The 16,123-nt window shown below is 31.2% G+C and overlaps 1 protein-coding gene across 1 annotated transcript in view; it reads left to right on the forward strand.

Moving 5' to 3' along the window:
* The window catches only part of LOC148301487 (neuroligin-4, Y-linked-like), a 204,520-nt gene that overhangs the window by 145,371 nt on the left and 43,026 nt on the right, over positions 1-16,123 (forward strand). Inside the window, exons 9-10 of the mRNA XM_088273173.1 lie at positions 1,229-1,402; positions 8,649-8,800. Coding sequence (XP_088129299.1) covers positions 1,229-1,402; positions 8,649-8,800 — 326 coding nt within the window. The remainder of the gene's footprint in view (positions 1-1,228; positions 1,403-8,648; positions 8,801-16,123) is intronic.

The raw sequence follows: 16,123 nt of genomic DNA on the forward strand, positions 1-16,123 counted from the left end.
AATAAATATAAAAATTAATATTGTGACAAAAGTTTTGCCTAGTTATGGCATTTTTAAACGTATGTGAAGATTAAATGGAATTTTCATGTAGCTATACTATTCTATTCATCTTCACATTCGTTTGAAAAAGCCATAACTAGGCAAAACAATTATCACAATATTATTAAATAAAATACAACTTAGTAGACTCAAAAAATCTGTGTTTTATTGATACATTAATTAAAATGGAGTTCTACAAATAACACGCCAAATCAAGAAATAAAAAAATTTAAGAAATGAAAAAATCATTTTTGATTTTTGAGGTATAACACTACACGATATCTCGACTCTAACTAGAGGAAAATATCTTTGATGTAACCCAATGAAAGATTTTTTAGTGAATTCCTTTTTATATTTTTTGGGAAGTATTATGAGTGTTGTTTGTTGTGAGTTTATAAATAAAATTTAATTGGATTTTTAACATTCAATAATAAGCGTATGGCAAAAACTTTTGTTGTTTTTCGACTCTCTAGGGTTTGATTTTCAAGCCCCTTTCTCTAGAGGGGGAATTGCAAGTTCTGATCGATTAATTGATCAATTTGATTTTTGATTTTTTGTAATCTATTATATTTCTTTATATTCCGTAATTAAAGTTGCGGAATTTAATTATTTCATTATTTTTAAAGGAATAACACGCAAAGCCCTTACTTTTAAAAGCTTGACTGAAGATAAAGTAGGGAAGATAACGTGATAATGTGAAAAACGCATTCCAAACACCCAGAAAAGTTAAAAAAAAAATTCTACAATTTATTTTCCAATTGGCAGAAATCGAACCCGCGACGCCATTTTCGTTATCGAGCGTCTGCCCAACTAAACTGCAGCGCCTGTTTCATAGTTTTCGCGCACCTCTGAGTAATAGTTTCTGCGTTCGAACCCATAATACAATTAATAACGGGCCATTCAGAACAAAAAAATTCTCTGTATTTAAAATAAATATAAAAAAGTAAAAATTGTTATATTTGTTCATAAAAAAATATCCTACAAAAATTATGCTGATGTGAAAATCGATATTCAGCGGCCTTGGGGTAGTACGTATATTTTATGAAAATGGTTCTATATGAAATATCCCCATATTTTATTGTAATATATTTTTTTTCATTTGAGATAGGAAATTTTACGACTAGGGTTATTTTAAAAAGGTTAAAGTATTACATACTATACATTACTTAATGTTTCTTACGCTTTTCAGCATCCAATCAATACTCGAGATGCGGCAGTGGCTGCCTTGTCAGACGCTCAGTTCGTGGCGCCCCTTGTGCAAACTGGAGACTTCCTAAGCGTCACTAAGGGTTCCAGTGATGAAGGACCGAGGACCTTCTTCTACGTGTTCGACTATCAGACCAAAGATGGAGACTACCCTCAGGTAAGATACTACATTTTTGAAAGTTTTAAAATATATACGTATGAATGATCGCATAAAACGATTTAGAATAGATTTAGAGGAAGACCGAGAAAAACATGGCACGATCAGGTATGCCAAATACTTAAAAGTGATCAGGTTAGGAGTCGTAATAATCGTCGGGTATGTATGAGGAGATGCATGAATGTAGAAGAGGCGAAGAATGTTTGCAAAGACAGAGCGGTGTGGCGTTCTATTCTCTCTGCCTACCCCTGTTGGGAAGCGGCGTGAAGGTAAGTTAGTTTTTTTTTTAAGACTTAAATGGATTTTTATTCGACACAAATATCATGTTGTATGAAATAATTAATAAATTGCAATCATAACATAAAATGACTATTCTTATTATAAACCGAGATATCCATTAAGTATATGGACATTTTTTTCCTGTTAAAAATAGAATACTTTTATATTTCGAAAAACTATCGTGGCCTATTCAGATAAGAAATTTCATCCCAGCGCGATAATTCTAATCCATGCCGATAAGGCCTTAAAGATTTACAAAATATGGTAAGTGAAATTTACTTCTCAATAATTGATTTGGCAGTCATTTTAGGGTAAAATCTATCAATTTTTATATCTTGAATGTTTTTCGCAGATACTTTGTGGCATATATAATAAACTTGACGTCGCCCACCTTATCAAGCTGATATACCTTGGGAATATTAGAAGGAGGGGTAGGGAGATGAAAGAAAATTCAGCACAAAAAATATACTTAAATTGATTTAATTAAAAATATAATAATTATACGAAAGCGACTTTAACTTAAACTAATCTTATCTGCTATCTTAAATTAGCTTAAAATTAATTAATCCTATCTTAAATTAAACTTATTCTAACCTTTGGTGGAAAAGATGCGCCATGATGCTGGTGTGGCCGTGATCCTTTGTGAAAAAGCTGCGCCGTTGGATGCTGGGATGAGGTTCTTCTTATGACGGGCCGCCGTGCGATGATTCTTGCTTCTTATCTTCTTCTTCTCCTAGTAGAGCTTCAGCTCTTAATTTGAAGGCTTATGACCCGGCGTGGGTCTGCTTTTCTCGCAGCGTTTTCTGCGTGGGATACTCCGGATGAGTAACTCCCCCATTTTTTCTATCTTTTTCCTCCCTGCGTAGAGCTCCCGCTCTTCTCCTCACTTAAGTCTTAAAACCTGGTGTAGGTATGCTTCTTCGTCTGATTTCTCCCGACTGCTCGATCTCTCTGATCTCTCCCGACTGCTCCTTCCAACTCCTCGATCCCACTGATTTTCCGAATGCTCCGTCCAACTCTTCTTCTTCTCTGTGTCTTCTGACTGACCAGCCGTCCGACTGGTCGATCTCCTCTTACGACTTACTCCCTCCAACTGATCCTTCCAATTGTTGGCTTCCAAGAGCTGGCTTCCGAGTCTCGGCTTCCAAGTCCTACTTCCAAGTCCCAGCTTCCAAGTGCCGGCTTCCAAGTCCCCGACTTCCAAGTGCCCGACTTCCAAGTGATTATTCCGACCAGTCCGACTGGTCGGTCTTTCCTTTTACGACTGATTCCTCCCAACTGATCCTTCCAACTGTTGGCTTCCAAGAGAGCGATCCCACTGATTTCCCGAAAATAGTGCCTGCTCCTTTCAACTGATTTCTCCCGACTGACTATTCCGACCAGTCCGACTGGTCGGTCTTCTCTGATCTGATGGATCCCTTCCAACTGATCCTTCCAATTGTTGGCTTCTAAGTCCTCGGCTTCCAAGTCCTCGCTTCCAAGTCTGACTTCCAAGTCCTCCGGCTTCCAAGTGCTGGCTTCCAAGTCATTATTCCGACCAGTCCGACTGGTCGGTCTTTCCTTTTACGACTGATTCCTCCCAACTGATCCTTCCAACTGTTGGCTTCTAAGAGCCCGGCTTCCAAGTGATTATTCCGACCAGTCCGACTGGTCGGTCTTTCCTTTTACGACTGATTCCTCCCAACTGATCCTTCCAACTGTTGGCTTCCAAGAGTCCCCGGCTTCCAAGTCCCCGACTTCCAAGTCCTCCGGCTTCCAAGTGATTATTCCGACCAGTCCGACTGGTCGGTCTTTCTTTTTACGACTGATTCCTCTCAACTGATCCTTCCAACTGTTGGCTTCCAAGAGTCCCCGGCTTCCAAGTCCCCGACTTCCAAGTCCTCCGGCTTCCAAGTGATTATTCCGACCAGTCCGACTGGTCGGTCTTTCCTTTTACGACTGATTCCTCCCAACTGATCCTTCCAACTGTTGGCTTCCAAGAGAGCGATCCCACTGATTTCTTCCCGTTATATTCAGTTTCTCTCCTTGAAGATCACGCCCTCGAAACCATTTTTCATTGGCTGACGGTGCGCTTGTATCCACCCCCAAAATTTTCAACGTCTAGACATCAATTAGCAATAATTTTATTTGCGCTATATCGTAAACAAATGCTTTTACTATAATCATAAAAACTGCCGGCAAATAATCCCTTTACAGGCCAGCGGGTTGGCGACAGTTTTTTTTTATGATTCAAACCTTTTAAATACATTTTAGTTTTACGACAGGTAAATTATAAAAGGTCGGAGCCATAAAAAATATTTGAGCGCACAGAAAAAATTTTTTACCTAAGACTAATTAAATTAAACGATTGATAATTGATTATTTTTGCCAGGCTAGAGGAGAAACGTGGTTTCACCACGTCAAACTTTATAAAATAAAACAACTTTATTTTAACCACTTTTTATTTTAGAAAGTTTATCCATTTTTAATTTAAGTTTTACTCGGTAAATATCAAGTAAAACTTTTATTTATTAAAATCTATTGTGACGCGTATTCGATGCATTCCGCATTATTTTGAAACATACTACGGTGTCTGAAAATAATGCGGAATGCATCAAAATACGAGTCACAAGAGATTTAAAGAAAAATATGTATTTAATAAGTAAAACTTAAATTAAAAATGATATTCACCTCATAGTTCATATGTTTTATTATTTTGTATTAGCTTAATACACCAAAATATCTATATGCACTTGTATTTTTTTCTCTGTATCATCATTATCTAACCTTCACATAACTTGTACTTTACCACCTCAAAAATTAATATGTTATTATACAAATTATGATAATCTTGACTCAAGAGAAATCATATACAATGTGAGGTCGTGAGTAATGTGTTATCTGATTAAATATTAATTTGATGTTAATGTACTTTTGTACTTTCTAATCTAATTGAAATCGTGTTTAACTGTAGCATAATGAAAAGATTTACGTGAAACCGTTTCGCAATTAGCGCCAAGCTCCCAGTATAAAACGGTTGCTTGTAAAAAGGATAAATTAACACCGCGTGTTCCGTACCGTTAATATTTAAACACCTTTCTACGTTCTAATACACTGCAGGGGTGGGTCATCCTCACGGGGATGAAAGGGTTAAATATTTAAAACTTCTAACTTTATTTGCATAGATACTTTAATAATTTAGTAACAAAGATTGAAATAAACATTTTATGCACTTTTTTCCCTTATTTATGGCATTGTACACCAATATTAGTTGTTATTCCTCCTTATTATTCATCGTTCACTTTGTGTTTTTAATACTTATACAAAATTCTTTTAAATGTTTTTTTATTTGCTTTTAAAATACAAAATACATTAAAATGTTTTTTTTGGCAAAACGCACAAATATGGTTCTTCAATAAATACTTATTTTATTATCGTTCGTCAAAAATTTTAAGTTTTATTAAAAATAAGAACTGTATCATATTTCATGTAAAAAACTTGATTGAAGTATTTTATCTTTAATTAACAAAACAATTATTATTTGATATCTCATCAAAGATGAAGAAGAATATGGATGTCTGGGCATTTACGGGGCTGACGACCGTCATAGGCTGGTTTAAGTGATCACGTGTGTAACGTGTAACATTCACCAATTCTACCCATTATTGACAGCCACACTACTCAAATTCTCGGAAGTTCTATATATGAACCAATTTAGAAACCTTTTTCTTGAATCACTAGATCTTTACTAGAGACATCTATTGGTGAGATAAAAAGAAGCTTTTTATTCAGCAGAAACTCTTTTATTAGTATGTGAAGTCCTAATCCTGGATTATAATCACACACATGAGAAACGCCAGAAATATCATTTTCATTTTTATTATTTAAGCTTATAATTTGACCAGATAATTTAATTACAACATTTGAGTGTGTCCAAATACTTTTTCACAAAATCTAGATTATCTCCAATTACAGGAATAATTTTTTTAAATATGAAAATTACTCCTGTAATTGGAGATAGTCCAGATTTTGTGAAAAAGTATTTGAACACACTCAAAATGTTGTAAATAGATTTAAATTATCACCATACATAACATATTATTTCGAATAAACTTTGTAGGCTATATGATATTGGAATATTAAATATTTGTTCATTTTTCTTGCTAAGGTTTTCAGGTCTTTTCTGCCGATAGAAGTAAAAATTATCGGTTTCTCTCAACCAAATGGCTTACTTTGAAAAGTAAAATTTTATCTCTTCATATAATTTACGATCAAAGCATCGTTAAATCATTCAAACACCGCGCCTCATGCTACGTTACCTTCAGAAAAGAAATAATAAATCTGTCAACGTCGCATTTTCTGGTCCATTGCATGTATCATATTATCAAAGGTGACATTGACATTTAAGAGAAAACGGTGATGACTGTGGTAGTATAATAAGGTTGAAAAACAAGGAAAAAAATGACGCTACATAGTCTTATGTAAAATCATAAAAAAAGTGTAACGCGAATAATTATAACGGATAGTCAACATTTTTAACTTTGTGTTTGGGTGGGTTTCAGAAATTTAATAAATGCAATCCGTGCTTCTTCATATGAAATTGAGTCGAGTAGTATCGTGACGGACTCCAAGCCTAGTTTCATCCTTATTTTAAATTTTTCAGCACGATATTTTGACTTTTTTAATTCATTTTATTTAAATTATTGATATTGTACGAATTAGAACAAAAATCGTTAAATTTAAATGAAATACTTATACGCATTTGAAAATTTTTATTGAGCAAACAAATTTAACTAAGACTAACTAACTCACTGTTTTACTAAGACCACTTTCAAAAATTTGATTTACGAGTACCTGACCGTGTCACATTTTTCTTGGTCTTCCTTTGCTCTTTTTTCCAACTACATTCGCCTCATAAATTTCTTTAAACTTTTTTCCTCACTCATTTATTCCACATGTTCAACCTAGTTCACAACACTTTTCTTAATTTTATCGATAATTTTTATCTCATCGTTGAATTTTTTCCTTATTTTACATTTGAATATCTCTCATACATCGTTATACCACAAATTTTTCTTAGGGATCGTATTTTCTTATTACTTTCGTCTCTCTTTTTGTCAAATTTATGCTATTTTTTTTAATTAGACACTCAATGAGTATTATTTTATTTAACACGACTAGTTTCGAAAACTAACAGATGTTTAACCTGTTTATTAAAATATCTGTTAGTTTTTAAAACTAGTCGTGTCGTAAAAAAAAATGTCATTCCACAAAGTTAATGCCGAATCAATAAATAAAAATCCACGCCTCACTTCCATGCATTAGGGTTGGAACCAGGACTCCGTTGTTTACTTACCATTTTACTACTTACTAGATGTTTTTTACAACGTTTGTAATTTTATGTTTATTAAAATTTTTAACACCTGTAGATAATCTCAATTATAATTAGAAAATTTTTCTATAGTCAATGTTTAACGTTTTTGTTCTCCAAATAGAAGTCAGAAATTACAAAATGAACAGTATCGCCCACGTTTTATACGTAGTTCTATACCCCTGTCTTAAAAGCTTGCGTACAGAGGAGGGTAGGTGGGTACAGGCTACATTGTACATAGCCTACATTAACCCCAAACATATTCAGGCCCTAGAACGTACATACATTCAAGTACAATATGTGGGATTACTCTAAGCCCTAAGTGCTCCCTAAGTACGCCTGCCTTTCTCGACATGAATGGCACTCAAATATTCGTGTATTTTCTGAATTTTTTAAGCGGTGCAACGTCGTCGCCAAATATTTCAGAATGTCTTTTTTCAGTGGAGTGTATATTTGTTATTTGTATTCTGGAGGCATTTTTCCCTGTCTGACGCACGTTCCTCTCTTCACTTAAGGTTGATGAAGATGTTTAGGGGCTTAGTTGTCGGATTGATTGAAATGTGAAACGGTCCTATTTATAATACATTTTTACAAATTCATACGAGAAGAAAGCGATGAATAAAACGCTGAGTATTCAAAGTAAATTCGTAACGATTTTATGTAGAATATAAATATGCCATGAGAGTATTAATTCGTTTACAATTAAGAGACGTGACTAACAGTATCTAACTTTTACATTTTCGTTTACCCGATTGGCATGATATTCGTTACTTTTTTTCGGTTAATTACGTATACAATATATATTTTTTTTTTATTAAATTACATGTATTTTTTTATTGCTTTTACCCGAAAAGAACTAAGACTAAAGACTGTTAGGAGAGATCATAGATCATCCTTTTCTTGAATTAAAAAAAAAAACTTCTTACCCTTATCACATAAAAGGTGATCAGTATCATGTTTCAGGTACACACCGGTCAAATGCAACATGATATTAGTATAAGAGCTTAATATTACATATATTTATTAAGACCTCCCTGAAAATTGCATATTTGAATGATTTATCTTTAATTTCAATGAATTTTATTTAATTACCGTTTTTCATATATATCTACGTTACTTTTTTGTTCATTGTTTGTTAATTAATGTTCACACTTTTTCAACCTTAGCTTTGGACTTTTAACTTTTATGTTGAGAATAAAGATTAGTAAATTAAGCAATTTAATAAAGATATAAATTAAAGGTACAATTTTTGAGATAAAACGACATATAAGAATGGCTAGAGTAACAGAAAATAAAAAATCTTGGTTAGAGTTAAAATTTACAAAAAAAAAATATATAGAGGTACAAGATCAAACTGATTTTTTTAAACATGTTTGTAGTAACCACTTTATTTGAAGTTTTGAAAATAATAAAGACAAGTTAAGTTAAACAAGTTTTTGTAAATTTAAATATTTATTTATTACAACTTGTAACTAGACCAATAACATCAATCAAATAATAATAATTGTACGATGTTTTATGTATTTTTTGTAAAATTTATAAAAATAATTTTGTTATTTTCTGTCTTTATAAGCCCATGTTCCATTCCTCGCAATCATTAAAATCCCTTTTTTCCAGCGCATGGGATCTGTCCACGGTGAAGAGCTTCCGTACCTGTTCGGGGCACCTTTGGTAGAAGGGTTCAACCATTTTCCTAAAAACTACACCAAATCCGAGATCGCTCTTTGCGAGACCTACATCTCATTCCTGTCAAATTTCGCGCGAACTGGGTAAGTTATATATATATCAATTTTATCGTTAGACAAATCTTGAAAAATAGACCAAAATATAGAGAAGATAGTTGCGTTATATTTTGGTTTACTCTTAAAATAATTAAACTTATTAAAATAATTATCAGAAATGGACACTTTTTGTTTCCGTTTCTGGTCCACAATGACAAGCAATAGATTATGAATTTATTTATAAATTATTTGCAACAAAAAAAAAACAGCACATAAATACTACAAATTTTCTTAATTATGCCAAAATTTATAATGATACCTCATTTCATCAAATTGTTGCAGTATTATCTTTACCTTTAATCATAAGCGTTAGGTGATCAAGATTTAATATGAAAATGAAACACTTCTGTAAGAGGAAATGGTTGTTTAAGATCTTAATATTTTATTTACCTTCGTAGTGTAATGGTAATCACGTTTGGCTACCATGCAGGAGGCGTTAATCTCGGGTTTGATTTTTGTCATCAACATAAAAATGTTGTTTTGGTTGTCAAAATAAAAATAAGTATTTTTTCACTATTATATATATATATATATATATATATATATATATATATATATATATATATATATATATATATATATATATATATATATATATATATATAAATATATATATATTTAATATTACCCTGAACCATATATATATATATATATATATAGATATATATATATATATATATCTATATATATATATATATATATATATATATATATATATATATATATATATATATATATATATATATATATATATATATATATATATATATATATATATATATATTTATATATGTACATATATATATATATATATATATATATATATATATATATATATATATATATATATATATATATATTTATATATATATATATATATATATATATATATATATATATATATATAAAAATATATATATATTTAATATTACCCTGAACTGCCACATGAATCGTAAAATTGATTGGATTTTATTGATTGACCTTGCCTTCATATAATATAAAAAAGATTACTATAATATAAGAAAGATATATTATCGAAAAGAATTGCATCAATTTTATGCGGTGTACTATGTACCAATCGGTGCAGATAAGGGTAAGTAGTATTAGTTATGCTTGTTAAAACCTTTCTCAAATACTACATATAGTTCAGTTATGAATAGGCGATTGGTTTACGTCTTATCCTTTCAATTCAAGCTAGTAAAGAAATCCTTTTCAATACTTTTATTTCTTTCTGCACATAGATGCTTAGGCTACCAAATTACAGATATACACAGGATTTTAGCATTTGCTTATGATAAGACAATAGTTTTTGGATACCGTGTGTGGTGTGTGGAAGTCAAAGCTCTCATTTATAAAGGATGCTTGGCAGTCACTTTATCATATTTCTGTACAAACTAAATGAGAATTACTTTCCTTAGATTTCATGAAAAACTACCCATTTTTTCGGAAAGGCAAAAAATAATCGTGTTCTTTGAACCTTAGGGGACGTAATTGTGAAAAATATCTTGAGAATTCTCACAATTGTCATGAAAATCCTGCCAATTCTAAGATAAACCTTTTAGCGGAAAGTGGTAATTAGATAAATTCGTTAATGAAAAGTCAGAGCTTTAATTAAGTAATTCTCAGCCCTTCGGAAACACGTGTTGAGTTGAGCATAGTTAACAAATGTATTATGTAAAAGCCAAAAATTTATTAAGTTTTAATGAAAATTTTCATTTAAGGCTGTTGTGATGTATAAATACGTGTAATCTTGGGAGATTTTGTATAATTTATAATTATATATATTTTAGTTGGATTTGTTTCATCTTAGGCTGTATTTAAAGCGTTGTTTCATAATTGCCATTTTGCAGAAGAAATTGGATTTCAAAGATATCCGTTATAATCATATTTGAAACATTCACACGAGATCTTTCTTTGAAAATTAAAACTTTGGGATGAGCAAACTAATAGATTTTGAAATCTTAGAATTTTTTGTCGTTTTTGTTTAACCCTTCCCTTACGGTGTTAAAAAATACTGCGTGCACTGGTGATATGTGTTTTGTACACCATATGAAAATTTGGTTTAAAAATGGGAAAAATGCGAATATTCCTTAATGTTGCTTATATTGAGCAAAATTGAAGTTGAAATGTAACAATTTTGTAATGTTAGCTGTAATAATTATCTGAAAACAAGAAAAAGTATATTGCAAGTGGCCTCAACAGTTAGCGTAGCGAAACAACCACCGCGTAAGACGATCTGCGTACCTACTACTGTGGAGTAAACAAGTGACTACATAAATATATACTTATGTGTTACAAAGCACGCCACACGCGCACACACAGAAAGGTTTGTGTATTGGTGATTTTATTCCCGATTTTTTCACAGATTATCTATTTCTGTCGCTACAAATAAATAAGTTTATATTATAATACTTTCATGTAATACATGATTATTTTACGAAGGAATACAATAATTCTGAGCCCGTATCTGTTATATTTTACGTGTATTTATATTCTCGTTTGAAAAGTCGAGTTGTAGTTAGTACATATCACCGGGAGGGGAAGGTTAAATAATGAATGAAATTGTAAAAGTAGATTACCTAAAAAACAAGGTTTTAATTCAAAATCAAAAAGATATTTTTTTTTCATACAATCTTCTTTTTACCCTTACCCTCACCCTATGGTATAGAGCACTTCATCATTTCGACGTATCATCTTAAAAGTTAATTATATGAAAGAAAGGTAATCAGCCCTGTTCTTCTTGTACCAGTCAAAGGTGATATAAAATACATCTAAGAGTAAAAATAACTTTATTTTGATTTCTCTGAGAATAGAACCCGGGATCTCAAATGCAGAAGATGAACACACCTACTACTATACTACGGAGGCGGACAGATTATTGGGATGGATACACACAAAATGTATATTTATTTGAGGTTGATTTAAAAATATCTCTCGACTCATCTCAGATCTAGTTTTTAACCGTGTTTTAGCGTGGATTATTATTAAATGAAATGTTCACCAAAATTTAAATCATGCGTCTTTTTAAAACGCATTTTGTATGTTTAAATATGTTTCGCTTAATTTAGATTACTACAGACAAAATAATTGAAAGCGAGTGATACACCCACTTTGTTGAAAATTATGATTCGTGACTTCACACATTTCTTTTAATCATAGAAGATAAACACAAACACCTTTGATAAATGAAAGAAAGTAACATGCAGAGTCATTTAAATACGTATTAAGGCTTTGGAAATGGCCTGAGTTATATTTTATATTCCCCGTTTTATTACTGTTAGCGCGGAGTCGTAAAATGGCAGTAATAAGAATGAGAAACTCATAAATCATACCACGTCCCACTTACGTCGAACCGGGTATAGAATGAGCGAGTCAAACTTTTTATCAATGTTATTTTAACAATCCGAAAATTGTTTTGGATCAAAAAATGTTTTATGGACCTTTGAAAGGAACACTTGAATGTTTATTCCCAAATGGAATGCTAACTGCCGGAAATTCGTACGAAATGTTTTTCAGTTTTAGTTTTATGAAATCAAAGTAGGGTTACGCGAAGAGAATGCAAAAAGAAATGTAATGTTGATGGGGTGTAAAAGTCATCGTCTTTTCATTTCTAAACCAATATCCAGTTACAAATCTGAGGATTTTACCTCTACTAAATAAACTAAACGTCATTTTTATGTAATATAAATAAAAATAAATAAATACTTTTTTTTTTTATAAAAATGTTACTTATATTAGTATATAACCCCAAACCGAGATTATCATGTCTATTGGTTTCGAGACGTACCCGTCTCTTCGTCAGGACAACCACTACCGCAGCACGCAAACAATACCACCCTTCAACACCATAGCACTATTTACACACTGAAAACTACACAAAATGTTTAGATAGTTTTAAGTGTGTAAATGGTGCTATGGTGGTGAAGGGTGTTATTGTTTTTATGCTGTGGTAGTGATTATCCTGGCGAAGAGACGGGTATGTCTTAAAACCAGTGGACATAAAAATCTCGATGTTTATGTGCTTAAATATTAACATTTTTGTAAAAAAATAAAATAAGTAAAAATGACTAACCACAAAGTTAATGCTTTATATATTAATAATATTGAGAATAAATAAATACTTTCTCCACACCTTTTTAAATATTTTTCAATGATATTTCAACATAAATTAAGAACATTTATTGTTAATGATATCAGCGTTCTTGAGGTAGTAATTTGCGAAAATGACTCTACATAAATAATCCAAATTTATTATTATTATTTTATTTTATATATCAGACACTGAATTATTGACCATATACCAACGGAGACGAAACATCTATCGTTTAAATGCGAAAAAAAATGAAAGTCTACAACTAAAATACGAAAGAAATCCAATAACAGTGCATATATATATATATATATATATATATATATATATATATATATATATATATATATATATATATATATATATATATATATATATATATATATATATATATATATATATATATATATATATATATATAAATATATATATATATATATATAAATATATATATATATATACATATATATATATATATATATATATATATATATATATATATATATATATATATATATATATATATATATATATATATATATATGTATATATATATATATATATATATATATATATATATATATATATATATATATATATATATACATTTATATATATATATATATATATATATATATATATATATATATATAAATATATATATATATATATATATATATATATATATATATATATATATATATATATATATATACATATATATATATATATATATATATATATATATATATATATATATATATATATATATATATATATATATATATATACATATATATATATATATGTATATATATATATATATATATATATATATATATATATATATATATATATATATATATATATATATATATGTATTTATATATACACTGCTACTCATATAAACGAGTAAACCTTATAATGCAAATTGGATGTTAAATAAAGGTTAGCAATCTTAGTAGCCGTTAATTAATAAGAATACTGAATGCTACAAAAGTGCATAAAGTTGACGTCGCCCACATTTTCAAGCTGATATACCTTGGGAATATTAGAAGGAGGGGTAGGGAGATGAAAGAAAATTCTGCACAAAAAATATACTTAAATTGATTTAATTAAAAATATAAAAATTATACGAAAGTGACTTTAACTTAAACTAATCTTAAATTGCTATCTTAAATTAGCTTAAAATTAATTAACCCTATCTTAAATTAAACTCATTCTAACCTTTGGTGGAAAAGATGCGCCGTGATGATGAGGTCGCCGTGATCCTTTGTGAAAAAGCTGCGCCGTTGGATGCTGGGATGAGGTTCTTCTTATGACGGGCCGCCGTGCGATGATTCTTGCTCCTTATCTTCTTCTTCTCTTAGTAGAGCTTCAGCTCTTAATTTGAGGCTTATGACCCGGCGTGGGTCTGCTTTTGATACTCCGGATGAGTAAATCCCTTTTTTCTATCTTCTCTCTCCCTGCGTAGAGCTCCCGCTCTTCTCCTCACTTAAGTCTTAAAACCTGGTGTAGGTATGCTTCTTCGTCTGATTTCTCCCGACTGCTTGATCCCCCTGATCTCTCCCGACTGCTGCTTACAACTCCTCGATCCCACTGATTTCCCGGATGCGGATTCCGACCAACTCCTCCTTCCAACTAATTATTCCGACCAGTCCGACTGGTCGGTCTTTCCTTTTACGACTGATTCCTCCCAACTGATCCTTCCAACTGTTGGCTTCTAAGAGAGTATTCCGACCAACTGCCGGCTTCCAAGAGATCGATCCCACTGATTTCTTCCCGTTATATTCAGTTTCTCTTCTTGAAGATCACGCCCTCGAAACCATTTTTCATTGGCTGACGGTGCGCTTGTATCCACCCCCAAAATTTTCAACGTCTAGACATCAATTAGCAATAATTTTATTTGCGCTATATCGTAAACAAATGATTTTACTATAATCATAAAAACCGCCGGCAAATAATCCCTTTACAGGCCAGCGGGTTGGCGACAGTTTTTTTTTTTTTTTTTTATGATTCAAACCTTTTAAATACATTTTAGTTTTACGACAGGTAAATTATAAAAGGTCGGAGCCATAAAAAAATATTTGAGCGCACAGATTTTTTTTTTTTTCTAAGACTAATTAAATTAAACGATTGATAATTGATTATTTTTGCCAGGCTAGAGGAGAAACGTGGTTTCACCACGTCAATCCACCCCGCCTTGTAATGGCAAAAAAATCAATCTTCAATTAAATTATTAATATTTGTCTATTTCCTAACTTATTTACTACTTCTGTTCGTACATGGTTATACTAGTGGGTAAATATAATATTTAAACTAATTATCCCTAGATTCGGGTGGTTCAGTAACTCCCGGCGCTACGCGTAAGTCGTATACAGATTTATTTCCTCTGTCTACCAAAAATGTTCCTTGCGTTCCGATTTGCATTTGGACTTTAAATCCTATTCCTAATAAATGTATCCGGAGATCTTTCTTTATCTCATTTTCCCAAGCATCTATTTCTCTCTCTTCGTTCTCCCCTTGCTCACGCAACGTGCCGTTTCTAGTTAGAGGCATATTTTTGTTTGTTTACGGTCACGTTAATCGATCAATAAAAAAAAATCGAATTACCTAACACCACACCTGTATTGTATTAAAACAAGAGAGAGCAAAAAAATATATGTAAATGTGCATTTAAAATTAATTTGACAAAAAAAACATATGCATAAAATGTGTAAATATTTACTTTCTTTATCTTCTACAATCTCCTACCCCTTTCTCAAGGTAATCAGCTTAAAATGGGACTGTCAATAAAAAAAAAAAATATGTATTCCTATACATATAAATTTTTTTGTAAGTTTTCTCAGGGTCGCGAACCTCGAAATTTACAATATTTCGATGGCCGACACGTTTTGGGCGCCAATTGACGTCGCCCACATTTTCAAGCTGATATACCTTGGGAATATTAGAAGGAGGGGTAGGGAGATGAAAGAAAATTCTGCACAAAAAATATACTTAAATTGATTTAATTAAAAATATAAAAATTATACGAAAGTGACTTTAACTTAAACTAATCTTAAATTGCTATCTTAAATTAGCTTAAAATTAATTAACCCTATCTTAAATTAAACTCATTCTAACCTTTGGTGGAAAAGATGCGCCGTGATGATGAGGTCGCCGTGATCCTTTGTGAAAAAGCTGCGCCGTTGGATGCTGGGATGAGGTTCTTCTTATGACGG

Source organism: Brachycentrus maculatus, unplaced genomic scaffold (genome assembly GCF_059751285.1).
Source record: "Brachycentrus maculatus isolate JH-2025_06_01 unplaced genomic scaffold, ASM5975128v1 h1tg000558l, whole genome shotgun sequence".
In the NCBI taxonomy this organism is placed as follows: domain Eukaryota; kingdom Metazoa; phylum Arthropoda; class Insecta; order Trichoptera; family Brachycentridae; genus Brachycentrus; species Brachycentrus maculatus.